The sequence below is a fragment of the Eleginops maclovinus genome, chromosome 2 (genome assembly GCF_036324505.1).
Source record: "Eleginops maclovinus isolate JMC-PN-2008 ecotype Puerto Natales chromosome 2, JC_Emac_rtc_rv5, whole genome shotgun sequence".
Taxonomy (NCBI): domain Eukaryota; kingdom Metazoa; phylum Chordata; class Actinopteri; order Perciformes; family Eleginopidae; genus Eleginops; species Eleginops maclovinus.
Genome location: NC_086350.1, coordinates 7,541,792 through 7,564,937, shown reverse-complemented (window position 1 = coordinate 7,564,937; position 23,146 = coordinate 7,541,792). Strand labels below are relative to the sequence as shown.

General features: G+C 41.7%; 1 protein-coding gene and 9 non-coding genes across 10 annotated transcripts; 9 read left to right on the top strand and 1 right to left on the bottom strand.

The window, feature by feature from the left end:
• Window positions 1-952: 952 nt before the first annotated feature.
• On the top strand, window positions 953-1,093 carry LOC134860597 (U4 spliceosomal RNA). Its single transcript, XR_010165249.1, has one exon. It is a non-coding gene; the product is annotated as a U4 spliceosomal RNA (small nuclear RNA).
• Window positions 1,094-1,571: 478 nt separating this feature from the next.
• On the top strand, window positions 1,572-1,712 carry LOC134860520 (U4 spliceosomal RNA). The gene has a single exon (XR_010165242.1). It is a non-coding gene; the product is annotated as a U4 spliceosomal RNA (small nuclear RNA).
• A 987-nt stretch (window positions 1,713-2,699) lies between these two features.
• Window positions 2,700-2,840, top strand: LOC134860587 (U4 spliceosomal RNA). The gene has a single exon (XR_010165248.1). It is a non-coding gene; the product is annotated as a U4 spliceosomal RNA (small nuclear RNA).
• A 2,921-nt stretch (window positions 2,841-5,761) lies between these two features.
• Window positions 5,762-9,069, bottom strand: LOC134859687 (E3 SUMO-protein ligase ZBED1-like). Its single transcript, XM_063876334.1, has 2 exons — window positions 8,577-9,069; window positions 5,762-7,833 (listed from the first exon to the last, which is right to left on the bottom strand). Exons 1-2 carry the CDS (start codon window positions 8,940-8,942, stop codon window positions 6,157-6,159), a joined length of 2,043 nt encoding a protein of 680 aa, XP_063732404.1. The 5' UTR covers window positions 8,943-9,069; the 3' UTR covers window positions 5,762-6,156.
• Window positions 9,070-11,596: 2,527 nt separating this feature from the next.
• Window positions 11,597-11,737, top strand: LOC134860509 (U4 spliceosomal RNA). The gene has a single exon (XR_010165241.1). It is a non-coding gene; the product is annotated as a U4 spliceosomal RNA (small nuclear RNA).
• A 988-nt stretch (window positions 11,738-12,725) lies between these two features.
• On the top strand, window positions 12,726-12,866 carry LOC134860619 (U4 spliceosomal RNA). Its single transcript, XR_010165260.1, has one exon. It is a non-coding gene; the product is annotated as a U4 spliceosomal RNA (small nuclear RNA).
• Window positions 12,867-13,347: 481 nt separating this feature from the next.
• Window positions 13,348-13,488, top strand: LOC134860766 (U4 spliceosomal RNA). The gene has a single exon (XR_010165312.1). It is a non-coding gene; the product is annotated as a U4 spliceosomal RNA (small nuclear RNA).
• Window positions 13,489-14,472: 984 nt separating this feature from the next.
• On the top strand, window positions 14,473-14,613 carry LOC134860732 (U4 spliceosomal RNA). Its single transcript, XR_010165303.1, has one exon. It is a non-coding gene; the product is annotated as a U4 spliceosomal RNA (small nuclear RNA).
• Window positions 14,614-15,183: 570 nt separating this feature from the next.
• LOC134860677 (U4 spliceosomal RNA) lies at window positions 15,184-15,324 on the top strand. The gene has a single exon (XR_010165280.1). It is a non-coding gene; the product is annotated as a U4 spliceosomal RNA (small nuclear RNA).
• A 1,107-nt stretch (window positions 15,325-16,431) lies between these two features.
• On the top strand, window positions 16,432-16,572 carry LOC134860610 (U4 spliceosomal RNA). The gene has a single exon (XR_010165255.1). It is a non-coding gene; the product is annotated as a U4 spliceosomal RNA (small nuclear RNA).
• The last annotated feature ends 6,574 nt before the right edge of the window (window positions 16,573-23,146 follow it).

The window sequence follows — 23,146 nt, the reverse complement described above, 5'->3', positions numbered from 1 at the left end:
CCTTGAATCCTGAGACAGTCGGATTTAATAAGTGTTATAGTCAGGTCTACAGTAGAGGGTACTTTTGCAAAGAAAGCCCTTGGCTCCTTTAACCCTCATGTGTTTCTTCTGCACTATTTCTTGATGCTCTTAATGTTTTTTATTTGTTTTAAAGCTGTTTGAATTGCCTTGTGTTGAAATGTGCTATATAAACACACTTGCCTAACCTATAGTACGCAATTTACTTTACTTAAGAGAAATAAAACAATGCAAAAACGTCATTTCCGCTTCAAACTTCTCCAAACAGAGCATTTCTTTAACGCTATGGGTCTCTGATGGTTGTTGTTTTTTCGGGCCTTTATTCTCATCGATAAGTAACTACACGATTTGGCCTCAAAGTAACATGTTACATCTTTGTTAAGTTAAGGATTGCAGCTTCATCCTGCGTTGCACTCGGAGAGATATATTTGATGCAGAGACGGTGAACCGTTTAGCTCTTAGGCATGGTTTATTGTACCCTTCGCTCAGCCGGGCTAACTTGGAATACAACACAGATCAGGACAAGTTCATGAAGTGAACACACCCTCATTTGCATATGATGCAAACCTACACATTTACACTTTAGTGCCCCACAGTGGTACAACAATAACACTGCATCCTCCTGTCAACTTAAGCACAGAATAGACACAATCTATATACATAAATCTCAACTGAGGACTTAAACATCCAGTTTAACAATCTTAAAGGATTACTGTACAGGACACGTCTGTTTTTAAAACGACCGTCTTTCCAATGCGTAGTTTTCCCTTTCAGGAGATGCATTTCTGAAGTCTGTATGAGTCACACGGTTATTTTTCGGTATAAATACAGCTTTGTATTAAACTGGTAGACTTGTAGCCACAGCAGTTGTGTAAACCGTAGCAGACTGTAGTGCGGACAGGATAGATACCACTTAATTTTCATGTACATAATCAGCTTTGCGCAGTGGCAGTATCGTAGCCAATGAGGTTTATCCGAGGCGTGATTATTGCTGGTTGAAAACTTTACCCAATACCCCGCCTAGACGACTTGAAATACAGTCGGCGAAGGCAATTTTTGACAGTCTCTCAGGAGACCGATACATTGTTCACAATAAAACCAATGATCTTTACTTTGAGAGACAGTCGGATTTAACTTGTGCCACTGACAGGTCCACAGTAGCTACAGGGGAACGAAAAGTCCCAGGCTACTTTAACCCTACAGTAAGCATACTTAACCTAAAGAGAAAACATACATTACACAATCAAGTAAAAACGATGTAAAATGAAACGCAGTAGTATAAGTAGGTTGTATTCAAAGTGATCACAGGGTAAACCACACCGATATTTCAGCTTGAAAACTTCTCTAAACCTTGCATTTATTTTGGAATCTGTTATTATTATTCACCCCGACTTTCAATGCATACTTGACCCTTTCAGGAGATGCATTAATAACGTCTCCATGGTTTACCTCTCTGAACAACTGGGTTATTGTGTAGCCACAGCACTTGTGTAAACCGTAGCAGACTGTAGTGCGGACACGAGAGATGCCTCTTTCCTTTCATGATGTACATTAGCTTTGCGCAGTGGCAGTATCGTAGCCAATGAGGTTTATCCGAGGCGTGATTATTGCTGGTTGAAAACTTTACCCAATACCCCGCCTAGACGACTTGAAATATAGTCGGCGAAGGCAATTTTTGACAGTCTCTCAGGAGACCGATACATTGTTCAACATTAAATTCTCAATGTTATCCTTGAATCCTGAGACAGTCGGATTTAATAAGTGTTATAGTCAGGTCTACAGTATAGGGTACTTTTGCAAAGAAAGCCCTTGGCTCCTTTAACCCTCATGTGTTTCTTCTGCACTATTTCTTGATGCTCTTAATGTTTTTTATTTGTTTTAAAGCTGTTTGAATTGCCTTGTGTTGAAATGTGCTACATAAACACACTTGCCTAACCTATAGTACGCAATTTACTTTACTTAAGAGAAATAAAACAATGCAAAAACGTCATTTCCGCTTCAAACTTCTCCAAACAGAGCATTTCTTTAACGCTATGGGTCTCTGATGGTTGTTGTTTTTTCGGGCCTTTATTCTCATCGATAAGTAACTACACGATTTGGCCTCAAAGTAACATGTTACATCTTTGTTAAGTTAAGGATTGCAGCTTCATCCTGCGTTGCACTCGGAGAGATATATTTGATGCAGACACGGTGAACCGTTTAGCTCTTAGGCATGGTTTATTGTACCCTTCGCTCAGCCGGGCTAACTTGGAATACAACACAGATCAGGACAAGTTCATGAAGTGAACACACCCTCATTTGCATATGATGCAAACCTACACATTTACACTTTAGTGCCCCACAGTGGTACAACAATAACACTGCATCCTCCTGTCAACTTAAGCACAGAATAGACACAATCTATATACATAAATCTCAACTGAGGACTTAAACATCCAGTTTAACAATCTTAAAGGATTACTGTACAGGACACGTCTGTTTTTAAAACGACCGTCTTCCAATGCGTAGTTTTCCCTTTCAGGAGATGCATTTCTGAAGTCTGTATGAGTCACACGGTTATTTTTCGGTATAAATACAGCTTTGTATTAAACTGGTAGACTTGTAGCCACAGCAGTTGTGTAAACCGTAGCAGACTGTAGTGCGGACAGGATAGATACCACTTAATTTTCATGTACATAATCAGCTTTGCGCAGTGGCAGTATCGTAGCCAATGAGGTTTATCCGAGGCGTGATTATTGCTGGTTGAAAACTTTACCCAATACCCCGCCTAGACGACTTGAAATACAGTCGGCGAAGGCAATTTTTGACAGTCTCTCAGGAGACCGATACATTGTTCACAATAAAACCAATGATCTTTACTTTGAGAGACAGTCGGATTTAACTTGTGCCACTGACAGGTCCACAGTAGCTACAGGGGAACGAAAAGTCCCAGGCTACTTTAACCCTACAGTAGGCTAAGAATACTTAACCTAAAGAGAAAACATACATTACACAATCAAGTAAAAACGATGTAAAATGAAACGCAGTAGTATAAGTAGGTTGTATTCAAAGTGATCACAGGGTAAACCACACCGATATTTCAGCTTGAAAACTTCTCTAAACCTTGCATTTATTTTGGAATCTGTTATTATTATTGTCACGATACGCACACACTGTGTCACTTATCGTGTAGTTTATTAGGGCTTTGGATTAACACGTTACAAACTGCATTGCGGAGCTAACTCACGCGTGTCTCTATAACTTGTTCAACTGTACAGCGGAGACCGGAACTACGTCACCGCGTAATATAACTGATAACGTTCATACCATCATTACATTACATCTCCCCCTTTTGAGACAATAAACTAAAAGTAACCTTTACCAGAACTGAGTCCATTCAGAGTATCCTAAAACATAAATAAACAATACTTACTCCAATTGCAGATTCAGGTAAGTAAATTAAGTCTTAATCAAAATTAAATCTATTTTTACCAAGAGCAATTTCTTCTCATTTTTTTCCAGAACCCATTCCCCATTCATACTACTGTACTGTAGTATTTGTAACACATTAATATAAACATTACCCTTAAGTGCATTAGCAATATTAACTGCAGAAAACATTTCTTTCTTTCTCCTTTTTTTTTTTTTTTTTTTTTTTACATTTTGTCCATTGAACTAAATCTGTTTCAGTAGGGAAACCTGAAAAAAAAAAAAATTAGGCATTAGCAATAAAGCAGTCAGCAGTCATAAATCACTCATTGAGTCTGAACCGGAGAGGTGGTCTGATTTCACGGCCCCTGGAGGTCAGTCTGGCTGTGCCACTGGACAGAGTAGGCCGTGCCGGTGTTCCCTGTGTAGTCTCTGGTGTAGGCCCCGGTGATGCTGTGTGGCCCCTGGTGACCATCACAGGAAGTGGACTGCTGACGGGACGTGCTGGGCGGGTCTCGGGCTGTAGTTGTGGTTCTGCAGGCCCGGTGGTCTCAGCAGGCCCGGTGGTCTCAGGAACAGCCTGGAGGTGTCTCCTGTTACGCCGCAACACTGTGCCGTTGTCCATCTTGACCATGTAGGATCTGGGATGTTCCGCTTTCCCCAACACCTGCGCAGGGGTCTTCCACCCCTTGTCTGTGTCCAGCTTGACACGCACTGCCTGACCTGTTGGCAGCTCTGGGAGATGGAGGGTGGAGTGCCGGCGGTTGTAGAAGTACTCGTAAGATCTCTTGGCTTTAGAGTCATTTGTTCTTACTTGTTCAGGGCTTATTGGAGTCATTTGCAAGTTTTGCTCCAATGTGGGGACTGTGGTGCGAATCTGTCGTCCCAGCATCAGTTGAGCCGGACTGGCCCCCGTTGCAGCAATGGGTGTGGCCAGATAGCTCATCAGGGCAAGGTACGGGTCTGGTTGTTTCAGCAGTCTTTTAGCAGTCTGGACTGCTCTCTCGGCTGCCCCGTTGGCCTGGGGGTAGTGGGGGCTCGAGGTTGTGCGCGTGAACCCGTACTCTTTGCAAAAGTCAGTGAATTCAGCTGACGTGAACTGCAGACCATTGTCGCTGACTAGTTCGAGAGGTACACCCCATCGGCTGAAGATGGCTTTGAGGCGCGTGATGACCTGCTGGCTTGATGTAGAAGGTAAGTGTACCATTTCGACATACCTGGAATAGTAGTCCACGACTACTAGATACTGCTTCCCTTCCAGCTCGCATAAGTCAGCAGCGATCCTCTGCCAAGGCCCCTCTGGCAGGGCCGTAGTGATGAGAGGCTCACGCCTCTGCTTGGGCTTGTGCTCTATGCAGAACTTGCACTGCGTCACGGTTGTTTTGATGTCGCCTCCGATGCCAGGCCACCAGACAGAGAGCCTGGCTCTCTCACGGCACTTCGTCAGTCCTTGGTGACCTGTATGGATTCTTTTCAGAATGTCTGCTCTCAGTCCTTTTGGAATCACAATTCTGTCGTCGTACAGAACTAGTCCCCCCGCTTCAGAGAGGTGATGCCTGGCAGAATAGAGTGCAGAGAAGGAGGAAAAGTTGTGTCTCTTACGCCAGCCGTTTCGCACACTGGAGATGACCGCCTGAAGGTCTGGATCCATCCGCGTTGCTCCTCTTATCTCCTCCAACTTCTCTGGTGACATCGGCTTGTTTGTCACCACTGCATCGACGTACGCCTCGACGTGGCGCTCCGTCTCTGACTCGGCCTCCTGAGTCAGAGGGCTCCTGGACAGCGCATCTGCCACGATCAGCTGCTTTCCTGGAACATGGACAGCTGTCGCATTGAACCGCATCAGGCGCATCAACAGTCTCTGGCACCGCACGGGTGCTTTGTCCAGGTCACATGCATTTATCAATGGGACTAGCGGCTTGTGGTCTGTCTGGAGGCAAAAACTGTCTAGCCCCTGTACATAACGTACAAAGCGTTCGCATGACCACACCGCTGCCAAGCACTCCTTTTCTATTTGGGAGTAGCGTTTCTCGGTTTCTGTAAGAGTGCGTGAGCAGAATGCAACAGGTTTCAACTCACCGCTGTGCTCCTGGAGTAGTGTGGCGCCCAGGCCGTAGCTGCTGGCGTCCGCGCTGACGATGGTGCGGCGGTTGGAGTCGTAGTAGGCCAGTGCTGGGGCTGACGAGAGCATGTCTTTGGCTTTCTGCAGCGCTCTCTCTTGGAGGTAGTGTTGTCACGATACCAAAATTATTGTTTCGATACCGATACCAAGTCAAGAATTGCGATTCCGATACTTTTTCGATACTTTTCCTGAAAAGGGAGAAACACTCTCAAATATCATTGATGTGCTTTATTTTAAAACTGGGGCAACATTCTTATCATAACACACTAATAAATGAACATATGAACAGCAGATATATTAAACATTTGAACAAAATATGAAATATCAAAATATAAAAAATAAATTAGAGCAATGACACTCAAGGTAAAAAAATAAATAAATTTAGCAGCATTATCTCAGTCATAAGAAACACAAGCGTTACCAGTAATAAACATAAATAACAAATTAAAGCAATGGCATTCAATTTAAAAAAACAAATAAAATGTAGCTGCATCATCTCTTATACTCACAACTGAGTTTAAAAAAACAAATACAATTTAGCTGCAGCATCTCTTATACTCAAAACTGAGTCTCTTAAGAGCATTAGCCCTAGAATGGCCAGCAGATATTCATTTCTTACACTTATTTAAGTTCTTGGCCAAGAACACTAGCATGTCTAAATGTTCTTCAGTCAGCCTGGAACGTCTTGGGCTACAGATATTTCCAGATGTGCTGAAGACTCGCTCTGAAGCACAACTTGATGCTGCAATGCAAAGATAGTTCTTTGCAAAGTGTGCCAGGATGGGCAGTTGTGCCTCATGTTGACTCCACCAGGCCAGGGGATCCTCTGCAGGGCTGATTTCTCTCAATTGTTTGTATTCAAGAAACTCAACATTTAGTCGTCTATCTGTGGGTGTTGCAGGTGTGGGAGAATGGTGCCTCGTTTCAGAATTATCTGCCCCTTTCTTCTCTGTGGTTATGGTGCAGAGCAAACTTTTTAAGTCTCTCTTATTCCTCTTTGGTGCAGCACCTGTTCCTCTAGGGTCCACTGGACTGTGGGGTGGAAGCTGAACGGCCTCAGATTTAAGGAGCAGCTCCCTCTTGATATCCTCCTCCATTGTTACAAAAGTATCTTTAAATCTCGGATCAAGGAACGTAGAGGTGTTTAGGGTCATCTGCAGGTTGTGGTCATCGTACCTTTTCTCAAAATCTCCTCTAATTTTGTTCTTCATTTCTATGGCCAAGGGGCGGTCGCCTTCCTCTTCTATTAGGCAGGCTTTGATTTTCCACATCAGTGGCAGGACTGATGATATGGTGGTTTCTTTCTCTCCACTCAGGGCATCAGTGAAGTCACTGAGTGGAGCCAAGACATCCCTCACTATTTCTATAGTGGTCATGTCTGTGTCTCTGGGCATCAGGTGCCACTTCTTCCGGTCCTCAGCCAGAACCGCAGAGACAGCTTGCTGCTGCTCACAAAATCGTTCCACCATGTCATAGGTGGAACCCCATCGGGTGGGCTCATCATGGATTAATGTATGTTGTGGCAGTTTTAAAGACTTTTGTTTGTCTTTGAACAGTCTAGACATCTTGTTTGATCTGGAGAAGCCTGACACAGTCTTACGGAGCCTGGACAGACAGCTTGCCACACGATCAATATCTATGGCTTTGTTCACTGCCAAATGCAGATTGTGCCCGAAACAGGGTATCCAGGTGTATTCACTGAAAGCTTTGCGGTTGTTTGACGCATTATCTGTTGTCATTCCAGCCATATTGGCCATGTCTAGCCCCCAGGAATCTGTGATAATTTCCTCCAGGGTTTCCTTTAGAGTGTCGGCTGTGTGATCAGAATACAATGCAGAGCACCCTAAACACCAGGACTGCATCTCCCAGGACTGTGTAATGAACTGGAGTGTTACTGCCATGTAAGTGTCCACAGTTCTGCTGGTCCAGAGATCAGTGGTGCAGGAGAAAAATGTATTCGGTGTGTGACTAAGTTGGGCACTGATTATCGCTCTTGTTTCATTGTACATCTTGGGAATTTCATTGTACATGAAAAAATTCCTGGATGGGACGTCATACCTTTTGTCGAGATTTTGCATAAGGTTTCTAAACCCAGCTTTTTCCACTATATAAACTGGCACTTGATCCAGACAGATGAATTCTGCTACTGCCCTGTTAAGCCGTTTTACCTCCTTGGACTCCCTGGGGTACTTGTTGTGCTGCTCAAACATAGCTTGGAGGGTTGGCTGCTGGGTTGGCTGCTGCCTTTGAGGAGTTGCTCTTCCAGAGCCCATAGCTGCAGACCGCTGTAGCAGAAGAAAATGGAAATATTTAAAATATGATGGTGATAAATGTGTCATAACGGAGGACCTAAATAGTTTATGTGTGATAGTAACAATAACTTGTGACTAACTTAACATCTCTATGCAGTGGTAGTGATAATTGCTAACATTCACTTAACCATAACATTACCATTATTCATAGGATATAATGAGTTAACCTAATGTTGTTTAAACTGTGACATGGATTAATATAGGCGTTTCCTGTACTTCAATGTCTGATTTCTTTGATGGTTAACTTTATATTTGAGTCCATAATTTCTTACAAGGCAAAGGTTTCATATAGGCCTACACCTCCTTTGCGTACAGCAGGTTCATGCTCTTTAAATGCTGTAACCCAATACAGGCTAAATAAATCACTGACAAACATGCACATGCTGTGATTTTTATCATATAGGCTAATAAAGGCTATAGATCATTTTAGCTGATGTTTTGTATGCTTTATTTTAGCAGCTTGCGAATTATTTACGTCATCTATGAAAGTTGCGTTTTCAAAGAAAGATGCTGAACTAGCGTTAGGCAGGCTATTGTGGTTAGCCATGAGGATAATGCCCATAGTTAGCCTGCTATTTCTGTAGATAGCCTGGTCAAACTACGGTGGTGCAAAACAGTGACTTGTCACAAAATAAACTATAGCCTTCTCATTTGACTTGTTTTAAGGGCATGAAGTTCATGAACGTGATGATACATGTTATATTTCACATACTAACCTGTCGGTCTTTAAACTCCTTGTGCAACTCGGCGTGCTTGTCGGCCAAGTGTTTCGCCAGGTTCGAGGTGTTGGCTCCCTTAGTTTGCAATTGTTTGTAGCACTTACGACAAACAGGTCTCGACATATCGGTAGCTTTGCCCTCACTGTCAGCAAGGTAGGCAAAGTACCTCCATATCTCACTCCTCGCGTCATCTTTATCAACCAGCCGTGGACCGGCGGCCACAGTATCACTCGCACATGCAGCCATCTCTCTGTAGTGTTTGTTAAATGACAGCAGCAGTGCAGCCTCTTGCTGCGTGCGTGAGGAGAAAAAACACGGACGTCCATAGGGAGGCACTCGAGCGTGCGTTGCACACACCAACATGAAATATGTCTCTTACAAATATGGAACACGGACATTCTAGAAGTATCGATACTAATAAATTTAGGAATCGTGACATTTTTAATTTCCAAGAATCGCGGTGCTTTTGAAGTATCGGTACATCGTGCAACACTACTTGGAGGTCACCCCATGCCCACGCACTGTCCTTCTTGAGCAGGTCAGTGACTGGGTGTAGCGCGGTTGAGAGGCCTGGCAGGAACCTCCCCAGGTAGTTGATCATGCCCAGGACCTGGCGCAGCTCTCCCACGTTGTTTGGGCTGGGCATCTCAGTGATTGCACTCACTTTGCTTTTGTCTACTTTCATGCCCTCTGCGCTGATTATGTGTCCGAAGTAGCCGGTCTCCGACTTGTTGAACCGGCACTTTGCTTTGTTCAGTTTCAGTCCAGACCGCCTGATGGTCTGGAGGACTGTGTTCAGCCGCCTGTTGTGCTCCTCCTCGTCCGCACCGTAGACGAGTATGTCGTCCATCACGACCACGACTCCCTCATGGCCCCTGAGCAGGTCGGTCATCAGTCTCTGGAAAATCTCAGGGGCTGAAGAGATCCCGAATGGGAGCCGCCTGAAACAGAACCTGCCCATGGGTGTGATGAAGGTGGTCAGTTTTTGGCTGTCGGGGTCCAGGGGAATTTGCCAGAAGCCACTAGAGGCATCTAGCGTGGAGAACACCTTTGCCCCCGCTAGCTTGGGAGCAATGTCCTCCAGTGTGGGCAAAACATACCGTTCTCGCTTGACAGCCTTGTTGAGCCTCTTGAGGTCCACGCACACTCTGACCTGGTCTTTATTCTTTTTTTCCGCAGGCACCATGGGTGCGCACCAGTCGGTGGGCCCTGTGACATGCTCGATTATGCCCATCTCCAACATGCGCCCCAGCTCCTTTTCGACCTTTGGCAGGAGGGGAAACGGCACCCGGCGCGGCGTTGTGGCGACATAGGGCTCCACGCCTGGTTTCAGCTCGATTTTGACAGGGTCGCACTGTAGGAGTCCTATTTCTCCGAATAGGTCGTCCGTCACGGTGCACACTGCATTCAGCCATTTCACAAGGCCCATGGATTTTGCCACTCCTCCCCCCAGTAGGTTCTGTGCAAACTGTCCTTTGATTACCGTTATCCAGAAGGCATACTTTTGGCCCTTGTGCCGGCATGTGGCCAGGAATCTGCCTATGCACTTTACTTCCCCGCCTGGGCTTGTGGCACTGACTGTAGTCTTAGCTAATTGGGGCTTGTTTGGCATTTTGTTGTACGTTTTCACAGTCATTACAGTAATGTCTGCCCCCGTGTCAATTTTAAAGTCAACTAGACTATTGTTGATGGGAAGTGTGACACGCCAATCATCACTGAAATCTGGCTGCTCAACTACTGTATGGGCCTGATTTGTCACTGCACCGATAAAGAAAGCTTGATCATCATCATCATCATCGTCAAATTCGTGTGTCACAGCCATTAATTGTTTTGTCATTTTGCTTTTGCACACCAGTTCAAAGTGTCCTAGCTTACCGCATCCCCGGCATTCCTTGTCGTGTGCGGGGCAACGTTCTTCACGTGCGTGTGTCCTGCCACACCGTGAGCAGCATCCATTTTGTTTGCTGTACTCCTCTCGTTTGGGACCGTTTCGTCCATCTCGCTGCCACCTGCCCTTGCCGCGTTTCCAGCCTGCCTGTCCCCTTTGTCCCACAGCATTCACTGAGCACTCTGCCCGCTCCTCGCTCTGCTTCTTGATCTGCTCGCTCTGTCGGGCTAGCTGGATAGCCCTCTCCAGCGTAAGATCCGCCTCAAGTTGCAACTTTTGTGAGACCTCGCTATCTAGGATGCCAATGACGAGTCGGTCTCTAATTTGTTCATCCTTTGTTATGCCGAATTCACAGTATTGGGCTAGCTCATAAAGGCTCCTCACGAAAGATTCCACCATTTCTCCAGCCCTCTGCACACGCTTGTGGAAGCATGCTCGCTCATGTATCACGTTGCGCTTAGGCACGAAGTGATCATTAAACCTAGCTATAACTATATCGTAGTCAAGTTCTGGGTTATCACTTTCGTCGTCCTCCGTATACACAAACGATTCATAAATTGGCTCTGCTTCTTTCCCCATCGAATACAGAAGAGCGTTGACTTGTACCTCACAGTTCTCTTTGTTGAGCTTGGAAGCCGCTCGAAACCTGTCGAATCGGCGCCTCCACACTGGCCATTCCCCTGGCCGGGTAAAGTCAAACTGTTCTGGCGGTCCAAACTTGGCCATCTTAGTTCTTTCGGCGTTCAGTCCGTAACTTCTGACACCATGTCACGATACGCACACACTGTGTCACTTATCGTGTAGTTTATTAGGGCTTTGGATTAACACGTTACAAACTGCATTGCGGAGCTAACTCACGCGTGTCTCTATAACTTGTTCAACTGTACAGCGGAGACCGGAACTACGTCACCGCGTAATATAACTGATAACGTTCATACCATCATTACATTACAATTATTCACCCCGACTTTCAATGCATACTTGACGCTTTCAGGAGATGCATTAATAACGTCTCCATGGTTTACCTCTCTGAACAACTGGGTTATTGTGTAGCCACAGCAGTTGTGTAAACCGTAGCAGACTGTAGTGCGGACACGAGAGATGCCTCTTTCCTTTCATGATGTACCTTAGCTTTGCGCAGTGGCAGTATCGTAGCCAATGAGGTTTATCCGAGGCGTGATTATTGCTGGTTGAAAACTTTACCCAATACCCCGCCTAGACGACTTGAAATATAGTCGGCGAAGGCAATTTTTGACAGTCTCTCAGGAGACCGATACATTGTTCAACATTAAATTCTCAATGTTATCCTTGAATCCTGAGACAGTCGGATTTAATAAGTGTTATAGTCAGGTCTACAGTATAGGGTACTTTTGCAAAGAAAGCCCTTGGCTCCTTTAACCCTCATGTGTTTCTTCTGCACTATTTCTTGATGCTCTTAATGTTTTTTATTTGTTTTAAAGCTGTTTGAATTGCCTTGTGTTGAAATGTGCTATATAAACACACTTGCCTAACCTATAGTACGCAATTTACTTTACTTAAGAGAAATAAAACAATGCAAAAACGTCATTTCCGCTTCAAACTTCTCCAAACAGAGCATTTCTTTAACGCTATGGGTCTCTGATGGTTGTTGTTTTTTCGGGCCTTTATTCTCATCGATAAGTAACTACACGATTTGGCCTCAAAGTAACATGTTACATCTTTGTTAAGTTAAGGATTGCAGCTTCATCCTGCGTTGCACTCGGAGAGATATATTTGATGCAGACACGGTGAACCGTTTAGCTCTTAGGCATGGTTTATTGTACCCTTCGCTCAGCCGGGCTAACTTGGAATACAACACAGATCAGGACAAGTTCATGAAGTGAACACACCCTCATTTGCATATGATGCAAACCTACACATTTACACTTTAGTGCCCCACAGTGGTACAACAATAACACTGCATCCTCCTGTCAACTTAAGCACAGAATAGACACAATCTATATACATAAATCTCAACTGAGGACTTAAACATCCAGTTTAACAATCTTAAAGGATTACTGTACAGAACACGTCTGTTTTTACAATGACCGTCTTCCCAATGCATAGTTTTCCCTTTCAGGAGATGCATTTCTGAAGTCTGTATGAGTCACACGGTTATTTGTCGGTATAAATACAGCTTTGTATTAAACTGGTAGACTTGTAGCTACAGCAGTTGTGTAAACCGTAGCAGACTGTAGTGCAGACAGGATAGATACCACTTAATTTTCATGTACATAAGCAGCTTTGCGCAGTGGCAGTATCGTAGCCAATGAGGTTTATCCGAGGCGTGATTATTGCTGGTTGAAAACTTTACCCAATACCCCGCCAAGACGACTTGAAATATAGTCGGCGAAGGCAATTTTTGACAGTCTCTCAGGAGACCGATACATTGTTAACAATAAAACCAATGATCTTTTCTTTGAGAGACAGTCGGATTTAACTTGTGCCACTGACAGGTCCACAGTAGCTACAGGGGAATGAAAAGTCCCAGGCTCCTTTAACCCTACAGTAAGCATACTTAACCTAAAGAGAAAACATACATTACACAATCAAGTAAAAACAATGTAAAATGAAACGCAGTAGTATAAGTAGGTTGTATTCAAAGTGATCACAGGGTAAACCACACCGATATTTCAGCTTGAAAACTTCTCTAAACCTTGCATTTATTTTGGAATCTGTTAATATTATTATTCACCCCGACTTTCAATGCATACTTGACCCTTTCAGGAGATGCATTAATAACGTCTCCATGGTTTACCTCTCTGAACAACTGGGTTATTGTGTAGCCACAGCAGTTGTGTAAACCGTAACAGACTGTAGTGCGGACACGAGAGATGGCTCTTTCCTTTCATTATATACACCAGCTTTGCGCAGTGGCAGTATCGTAGCCAATGAGGTTTATCCGAGGCGTGATTATTGCTGGTTGAAAACTTTACCCAATACCCCGCCTAGACGACTTGAAATATAGTCGGCGAAGGCAATTTTTGACAGTCTCTCAGGAGACCGATAAATTGTTCAAAATTAAATTCTCAATGTCATCCTTGAATCCTGAGACAGTCGGATTTAATAAGTGTTATAGTCAGGTCTACAGTAGAGGGTACTTTTGCAAAGAAAGCCCTTGGCTCCTTTAACCCTCATGTGTTTCTTCTGCACTATTTCTTGATGCTCTTGATGTTTTTTTATTTGTTTTAAAGCTGTTTGAATTGCCTTGTGTTGAAATGTGCTACATAAACACACTTGCCTAACCTAGAGTAAGCAATGTACTTTACTTAAGAGAAATAAAACAATGCAAAAACATGTCCCAAGTAAGTTGCAGGAATAGGAAAACATATACATATCAAATAGAGTAAGGTTAAACTCTGTCTAATGACACATTTAGCGAGTAGGTTATGTAGTGATCACAGGGTAAACGTCCTCTTTTTGTCAAATGAACTCGTTTTTTATATAGCTCTGTCGTGTAAAGCAGTATTTTTTATGAACACTTTTTGTAGGCTATCCCAGAGTCTTCGCAGTGTAATAAAAGATTTAAAAAACAAATATATTTCAATTTTGTTTTACTATTCCTGGCTTGGCTGCTTTGATTCAAAGGGACCATAGACAGAGACGTACCCGAGTCTACGTCATTTCCGCTTCAAACTTCTCCAAACAGAGCATTTCTTTAACACTATGGGTCTCTGATGTTTGTTGTTTTTTCGGGCCTTTATTCTCATCGATAAGTAACTACACGATTTGACCTCAAAGTAACATGTTACATCTAAAAGGATTACTGTTCAGGACACGTCTGCTTTTAAAACGACCGTCTTTCCAATGCGTAGTTTTCCCTTTCAGGAGATGCATTTCTGAAGTCTGTATGAGTCACACGGTTAGTTTTGGTATAAATACAGCTTTGTATTAAACTGGTAGACTAGTAGCTACAGCAGTTGTGTAAACCGCAGCAGACTGTAGTGCGGACAGGATAGATACCACTTAATTTTCATGTACATAATCAGCTTTGCGCAGTGGCAGTATCGTAGCCAATGAGGTTTATCCGAGGCGTGATTATTGCTGGTTGAAAACTTTACCCAATACCCCGCCTAGACGACTTGAAATATAGTCGGCGAAGGCAATTTTTGACAGTCTCTCAGGAGACCGATACATTGTTAACAATCAAAACCAAGTATCTTAATTTGTGCTAGTGTCATGTCCACAGTAGCTACAGTGTAGTTGTGATAGGAAATTCCCAGGCTGCTTTAAACCTACAGTAGGCAGTATACTTAACTTAAAGAGAACAAAATTATAGCAAAAACATGTTTCAAGTAAGCTGCAGGAATAGGAAAACATATACATATCAAATAGAATGAAGTAAAACAATGTAAAGTGAAACTCAATATTATAAAAACGTTAAATCAAAGTGATCACAGGCTAAACCACACAGTCACTTCCCCTTTATAACTTCTCCAAACCGTGCATTTCTTTAAAAAAAAATCTTTTAAATCTATTATTATTCATCCTGTCTTTCCAATGCATACTTTTCCCTTTCAGGAGATGCATTAATAAAGTCTCCAATTGTAACCTCTGAGTCTGAAAAACTTGGTTATTTTCCATATAATTATAACAATGTATTATCAACTGGTAGACTTGTAAACGCACCAGTGGTTTAAACCATAACAGATGGTAGTTCTGACTGGAGAGACACCCTGTCGGTTCAAACGGATCATTAGCTTTGCGCAGTGGCAGTATCGTAGCCAATGAGGTTTATCCGAGGCGTGATTATTGCTGGTTGAAAACTTTACCCAATACCCCGCCTAGACGACTTGAAATATAGTCGGCGAAGGCAATTTTTGACAGTCTCTCAGGAGACCGATAATATGTTGAATATAAAAATATACCTTCAGCAATACATTGTCGTAGATGGTATGATAACGTGTGACGCTGACTGCATGGATAATCATCATTTCTTTATTCTTTACAAATGGGTTATGTATATTGTAACATCAATGTATAGATACAGACGAATACAATAGAACTCTATATTAAAAGGCATATAGAATTGAAAATAACAATTATTACAATTCACAAAAGTACATGTAGATAGTAAGTAGCAGCAGTGTACAATATAAAATAAGTGTAGCACGGTAGAATGAAGTGTGGTATATAACTTAAGTTGAATTATTATTGTTCATAGTTACGTTATATTGCTGTTTCAGTAATGGGTGGAATAACTACGGAGTAGCAGCCAGTAGGGTTAATAATATATTATTTCTTGTGTTGTATATTGTACATTATGAATAATAACATTTATTTTACAAAACCCTCTCTCTGGGACTAATAAAGGTATTCTGGATTTCTTCCCCAAATATTTTACATGCTGTGTGTGTATTTCGTCACCTCTCTTAAGGACATTGTATTAGTGATTGTATCTTTGTTTTTGGTATGTTTTTGCTTTAAACATGATACTAATAAAAGATTTTTACAAATATCCCGTTCGGAATATATTCACCCTTCTAGTCTGGCTGAACAGGGGGGTTCCTAAACAGAGACGCACCGGCTGCAACGTCATTTCCGCTTCTAACTTCTCCCAAACGTGCATCTATTTAACGTTATGGGCTGTTAAATAACGTTATTTGTCCGGGGATTTATTCTAAATCATGAATTGTAACTAAACGTCTCGACGACAAACTCATTTAACACTTTAGATCAAATAACAGCCGTACGGTTATAGGATTACAGCTCACGTGTGTGTTTTTATGATCTATCCTGTCTTTAAAATGCGTATTGTTCCTTTTTATGACGAGTTTACTGTAAAGTCTTCATGGCTTTTTTCTATCGATAATCTGGTTTATATTTTTAAGTTGTTATAACGATATATAACAACCTTTTAAAATACCAAGCCACGCCCATTGCTGAAACCATGACCCAGAGTACTATGGCAGAGATACAAGATCCGGGCGCTGCAGCTTCAACGTTAGCTTTGCGCAGTGGCAGTATCGTAGCCCATGAGGTTTATCCGAGGCGCGATTATTGCTGGTTGAAAACTTTACCCAATACCCCGCCTAGACGACTTGAAATATAGTCGGCGAAGGCAATTTTTGACAGTCTCTAAGGAGACTGATAAAGTGTTGAAAGTAAATCAAAAGCATCTAAAATACCCACATGGCAAGTCTACCTAATCGGTGACGCAGTCATTGACAGTACTGATCTTGTAGACCAGATGTGTTGGTGATATTTAAAATATAACCGCTTAATACTAATGCAATATTTAGTTTGTGGTCTACATCTGACGACTGCAAATTGTTAGTGTACCTATAATGTTATACAAACTATTGGCCCGTGAATTGTTTAGGATTTAAAGTTGGGAATTTATATTAATCTGTATATGCAGAAGGATGTTTGTTTTTTTTTGGGGGGGGGGGGGGGGGGGTGGATATTTGTTCACATCTTGTTTGCTGGTAAATTGGAATTGTGTCTGCAGTCCCAATAGTAGCCTATACTTTACTTTTAAACATTTTGGACAAATGATATTGATAAAGCATCAGTATTTCACTGTGCTCAATTTACCTTAATTTCATATTTATGAGATGTATTGATTTACTTACTGTAAATATTGAAGAAGCAGATTTCGGTTACATGTGTGCTCTTAGTCTCTTCAATGCAGGCCTGTATGGACTAATACAAATATGTCACAGTATCCTGGTCCGGGTGCAATGTGCTTACCGGAACAGCAGAGGGCACTCTTTAACAGGATATGGGATAGTGACCATGAGGAGGAAACAGACTTAGAGGAGAAGTAGAGGAACATGCATCTTTAAGCATATGTCAGTTGTTATTTTTTAGCAAAAATAATGAACAGTTTAAAGATATATCATAAAGGCATCATCAATTAGGTTATGGAGTTGGTGTCGATGTTTGCTGCTTCTCGAAAGATCTCTTGTGACTGATATTTTCTTTTCTTTCCGTGAAATGAACATGTGTGCAGTCGTGTACCACCCTACCACCCTGTAGAGAACCATAATTGCAGTGATCTCTGATTAGAGGAAGGGTGGGTATTAGGCAGTCACAGGGGTTGGGGGTTTAATCAAGTTCAGGCTTTTCATTAGGCAGATGAGCTCAAAGCCTCTTGTCACCCGTTAAAAGCTCTCCTCTTGCCTGTCATGCAAGCGCACTTAATATTCTCCCTTTCTCACCCTGTCCATACTTGTCTCTGTGACATGGCTGACATTTTTACCTTAAAATTTTTTACTCTCATTTACAAAACCGTATTTAACAGCATAACACCGTACAAAATCCAAGAATACTCACCGGGGTTGAGGAAAATACTGTATCAGCTGTAGTTACTAGAGTACTTCCTAATACTGTAGTACAACCCATTTCATTATATTAGTTCAAATATGCATTTTGGTTGCATTGGGATGAATGCTTTCTATATTCATTTAAGTAATATATCGGAGTGGCCTTGACGTGTGTTTCAGTCAGCAGTCTCCCCGTTCAAATGTTTTTTTTGGTTTGTTAATGAAACATTTTGTATGTTTTTGATCATGTACTGTGCCTGGTCAACACTAATAATTAATCAGGGTTTAGATATTTTGTAAAGTGATTTTTGTAATTCTAATATGTATATCTTAAATGGTAATCACAGTTTGGGGGTTAACTGGACAATAGAGGATTGGGTTGACTTATCATAGGTGAAATGTGGGCTTTGAACAGTGATTCATATTAACATAAACTACTTGCAGCTATTCTATTTTACTCAGTTTGACCCCACGGTCTATTTACTCAGTTTGACCCCACGGTGCGCTAACTATCTGTTACACAGGCCGCTACAAATGGAGATTCAGAGCTGACGTCGTCTGTGTGCGTGGTCCTGTTGACCTGCGAATGACCCTTTCAACATGTTGAGATACACTTATGGTACTCAGATAAATGATGTCAGATAAGCAGGAGTTTCTCATTCTTCACAGCACATTTGACGTCTCTCAACACTGACAGCTCTTTATCTGGCAGGAATAAAATGGCAAGATATTGCTTTGTTCAACGCTAGCGACAGCTGGCCAAACATAAACAAATAAATTACACAGCATCATAGGGCTAGTTCCTAGGTAACCATGTGACAGGGCTGACAATTGCTATGGAAACCAGCCTATCCTCTCTCTGTCTCTCAGTTCTTTTGGAGAATGTGTGTGAGTATTTTCTTTTCCTGTGAATTGGCTTTTACTTTCCTGGTTTGACAGTTGTGGAGGAAGACACCCTCACGTCATAGAAAGTCATTTCTCCCTCGTACTCTGTACAAGATGTGGAATACTCTCAGACAGGTTTAATACAAATGGGAAAAACCATGGTTCACAATAAAATGTCACTAGTCGAGCTGACAAAGCTTTGTGAAGTATCAACCCTACTTTTGTACATTATTATGCAATAAAATGCCCTGTTTTCACACTTTCACTTAACTAATATATAAGAAAACAATAATTACTCTGAACAACATCACAATTAAAGACGTCTTTTTAGGATCAGAGTAAAAATAACTAGTTGTAATCATTTTCTATAGATCTTTCGTTCAGCTAATTTGCAGTCTGGTTTGCGGCAGGCCTTTTGTTTTGATCCTGTTTGTCACAAATCCAGTTACAACTCCATTCTCCATGTGGAAAACCAGGCACGTCTTCAAAGAGTCAGACATCACAGCCTATTCTCTAAAAAAAGGGAAAAAAAGCAGGTGCAAATCTGAAAGAGGTGCTTTGATTTGCGGCCAATTATGGACATCCTTGTTGTACCACCTTCATGTGAGTACTCTTCCTCTTTCCTCGTAGCTGATCAGAGGAACTGGCCCATTATTCTTGGTAGATAACCAGAAATGCAGAGATCACATGAATGAACAGGAACCTCAAAAGTTATCAAGTTATTCAACACACCCAATTAAACTTGTTCCAATCCTCTAATGCCCTTTCCCTCTAAATCACGGCGTGGTGCGCGAGGGGTTGCCCCCAATTAGCTTCCTCCTGTGACACCCTGACACCGTGCTGCATCGTGATTGTATTTCAGCTTCAATTACTTTCAAAAGCCTTCAGGCCGAGGTGATTGGTCTCCTCCACTCGTTATTTCTTTACTCCGTTTTCCCTTCAATTGATTGGGAGGTGGGGTTAAAGGAGAGTCCATCATGTTTAGGAATAAAAGAGCCATAACCTGTTAGGAATATTGTTGTATATTACTCAATGTTTGGTAGTTATGTTCAGATGAAACACATTATATAAACATGACCTGATAATCTGCCTTGAAACACTGTTATATTTAGCAATACTTGATGGTCAGCACATGGTCTAAAGATGGATGACATGACAGCTCCTCAAAAGTGAAGCTAAAACATCTCGATCGCCCCCTGGTGGCTGGCTGCAGTACAGCCCTTAAATCCAGCCCCCTTCATGTTGGTACATGGTTCAAACTAAGAAGTCAAAGAACATGTCAAGGTTTTTTTCCCCAAAATGGTTTCTGTGATTCTGTTTGGCTTTCGACACCCTGAATGATTTTCAAATGTTAATTTTGGTTTGATGTTATGGTTAGTGGTTGTGTCTTACTAGCCAAAGAGGTACAATAGCGCTAACGCAGGTTGACCCCTTGCCTTGCCCGGTCGGTCGTGAGCTTTTATAGTTAATTGTCAAGAAAAAGACACATGTAATAACCAAATAATCATTATACATTTTCAGTCCCCAGTAAGTGCATTTTAATTGACTCTCAAAAAGTAAAAATGGAGGAACAACACCATGGCTAAATCAACTTTTTCAGCCCAGGCTGCTGAGGCACAGCCTTGGAAACAAGACAGTTTTCTATTGTTGCCAATGGGGACCATAATGAGCATTACAGCCATATCTGAAAATGGAGTATTACTGCATAACTTTATAATCAAAAAAGCCAAACAAAGGTATTACTGCATGCATCCTAATCCAAAAGGTGGCGTCATCTACTCAAATTTAAGGCAAGGAGGCAGTCATATTTTACTTTGATGTTTTATTTCTGTTGGCAATTTTGATTTTCTCCACCTCACAAACTCCTTAGTGGTTGTGTTAATAAAACCATGTGGTGTGATTTCAATACAAGAATCAGGCAAGTTAAAGTAACCTTTATTCAATTATGAACATGTGTAGGAACATTCAGACCCTCCTCAAGGTCCAATCCTGCTGGGTTTTCCTTTTCATCATTCGGAAAACTGGGCTAATCCTTCTAATAAGCTCAGCAGGCTGACCGATATTCAAACAGTATAACTGCGATGAAATCCGTAACAGAGCTCCTCTATAATGTGTTGTTATAAGGCCCCTGTGTGTCAAATTATGGGACAGTCAGACTATAAGTAGTATGAGAATTTGCAGATTTACAGAGATGGGGAAAGCGGATCCTAATGATCAGTATTCTGCCAAGGTAACTTCACATTCATTTGAAGAGTTGTGTTCTCCCAGGACAACACTTAATCATTTGGTGTACATTTATAGATTTGATTTAGGGACTTCATTTATTGGACCCGGAAGCTTGTTAGATTTGTACTAGACTCAGTATCAGCAGATATTGTATTAAAAGACAAGGAAAAGATCAGTTAATTTGAGATATAAGTCAGTGTGAGCTTTCCTGTTTGTTTATAGACGTGTCGGTGCATTGGTTGTTAAAAAAGGAAACTCCAGCTCTTCCAAACTATTAGCAGCAGAGCCCTGGTAGCCCCCAGTAGCCTGCGGCTTTCAGAAATAGCTTTTTTAAAAGGCACCGGTCTCCCCTGTTTCCTCAGGATCCAGGTGCTTTTAATTGGATTTCTTTGACAAGATTATTGCCTGCTCTCAGGCCAAGCTAGTATGTAGTATTAGAAAGAGTGCCTATATGGCCACTTTAATCAGGAGTAAACTTCACAAACAACTTTGATTTGGTCGGAAATTACAACGTGACCGAATGTTGAAAACCTCCAACCTCGCCAAATGGTGCAATTCCTTGTAATCCTCCACAAAGCTTGGTGAGATTCAAAGTTATATATTGTGAATGAGTCTGACAAACAGCACATGTAATACCAAAGCTTTGCAGGAATAAGAGACCGAGCACTCCCAGAGTCACATTGAACAACCACCTTCACTAAGGGATGAAGTAAAGCCTCCAAAGTGTAGACAAAGCTTTGATTCCCCGGGTCCCAGCCCTTCAGGGTATTTTGACCTTCTTAAATGAGACAGACATTAAGAGCAGCATGCCGTGGAGACAGTGAGTTTTACCCATGAGCACTTTAATCCCTTAGAAAATGTTTCTCCTATTATCCTATTATAGCCACATAGCAGGTCCAGGGTTGATCTAAATGAGACATCAGCTAATGAAGTCAAAACATAAGATCGTACCGTGAATGTTTTATCGTGAGGATAATTGTGCTCGGACAGTTTCTGGTCAATATTGTGTTTTTATTTGCTCTAAAATAAGAGTGGAATAGGCAGAAATATATGGAGAATTAGTTATATTTGAATTGGGTTAGTGTTTTATTTAAAATGTTTTAGAAAATGCTGTTTGGGAAGATTTATGCCACTTTTAATCACAGATTTTTTAATATGAGACGGGATATCGTCTTTGATTTTAGAGATATTATTATATGTTATACATCTTTTTCTGGTTTTAATGGCTGCTTTTTAGGAAAAATGATATTGTTTTCTGAATGTAACTGGTTGGCCCATGCAGTTCTATTATGTGCCTTCATCAAATCCACATAATTGATGATTATTTATCCCAATCTCTTTGTGAAAATATTAAGTGAAAGCATCAATGGTCAACTCTACAATGTGGTCAAAATATCAAGGTGGTCAACATATTGTATTATGTAATGGTTGAAATCTTCTGACTTAGGCCAGACTGAAACAGCCTAAAAAAAGTACTATCAACATGTTTATAAAGTGCACAAAGTTCACTTTAGCAAAGCACACTTCTCATGTTACTACTATAAAATGGTATAATGTATAATGCTTTGAGTTATGAAGTAAAATAGGAATTTGAGATCTATTCTAAGCGTTTGTCCTGTTATCGTATATCATACCGCTGCAGAGAGGTGCTTCGATAACTGAGCAATTGCAAAGTACGAAGAGAGACATAAGCCACTTTTCTCGGGGCTCAGCTGGGAAATTTTAACAAGGTACAGGATTTTGAGTTTGGGACATCAGGTGGGAGTCTATTTAAGCACTGCGTCTGACTCCTCTGTGTCATGCCCCTCAATGCTGTGTCTCATTTGTTCTCCTCACACCACTTGTTATAGCCAGCTAAAAATGAGTTCTGGTGTTGCTTGAAATAATCCAACACTGTAGGTTTTTAGTTTTTTTTGGAGGAACATTTGAGTGTTAAACAAATTGAAGTGTCAGTTCCCTCCCCTGCGAACTTAGAAAGTTCTAAATTGAGACAAATGCGTGACACTTCTTAAACCACTGCAACTCAAGCATTTCAGTCATTTCTATAGTTAATACATGCACAATGCACTTTTGTGAAGTAAAACAACATCATACCAATCTAAACACTGTCTGTTTGAGCTAGTTTCGCTGGTGGTGTTAACGGTTCAGATGCTACAGAGGCAGAGCTTAATATTACAGACAGATTATAAGCTATTTTAAAGCTATTATTTCCAATCAAAACCAAACTGCATTAGTGGCAAAGGATGAAAAAGTGTTTCAGAGACTCGATGTCCTTGCCAAAC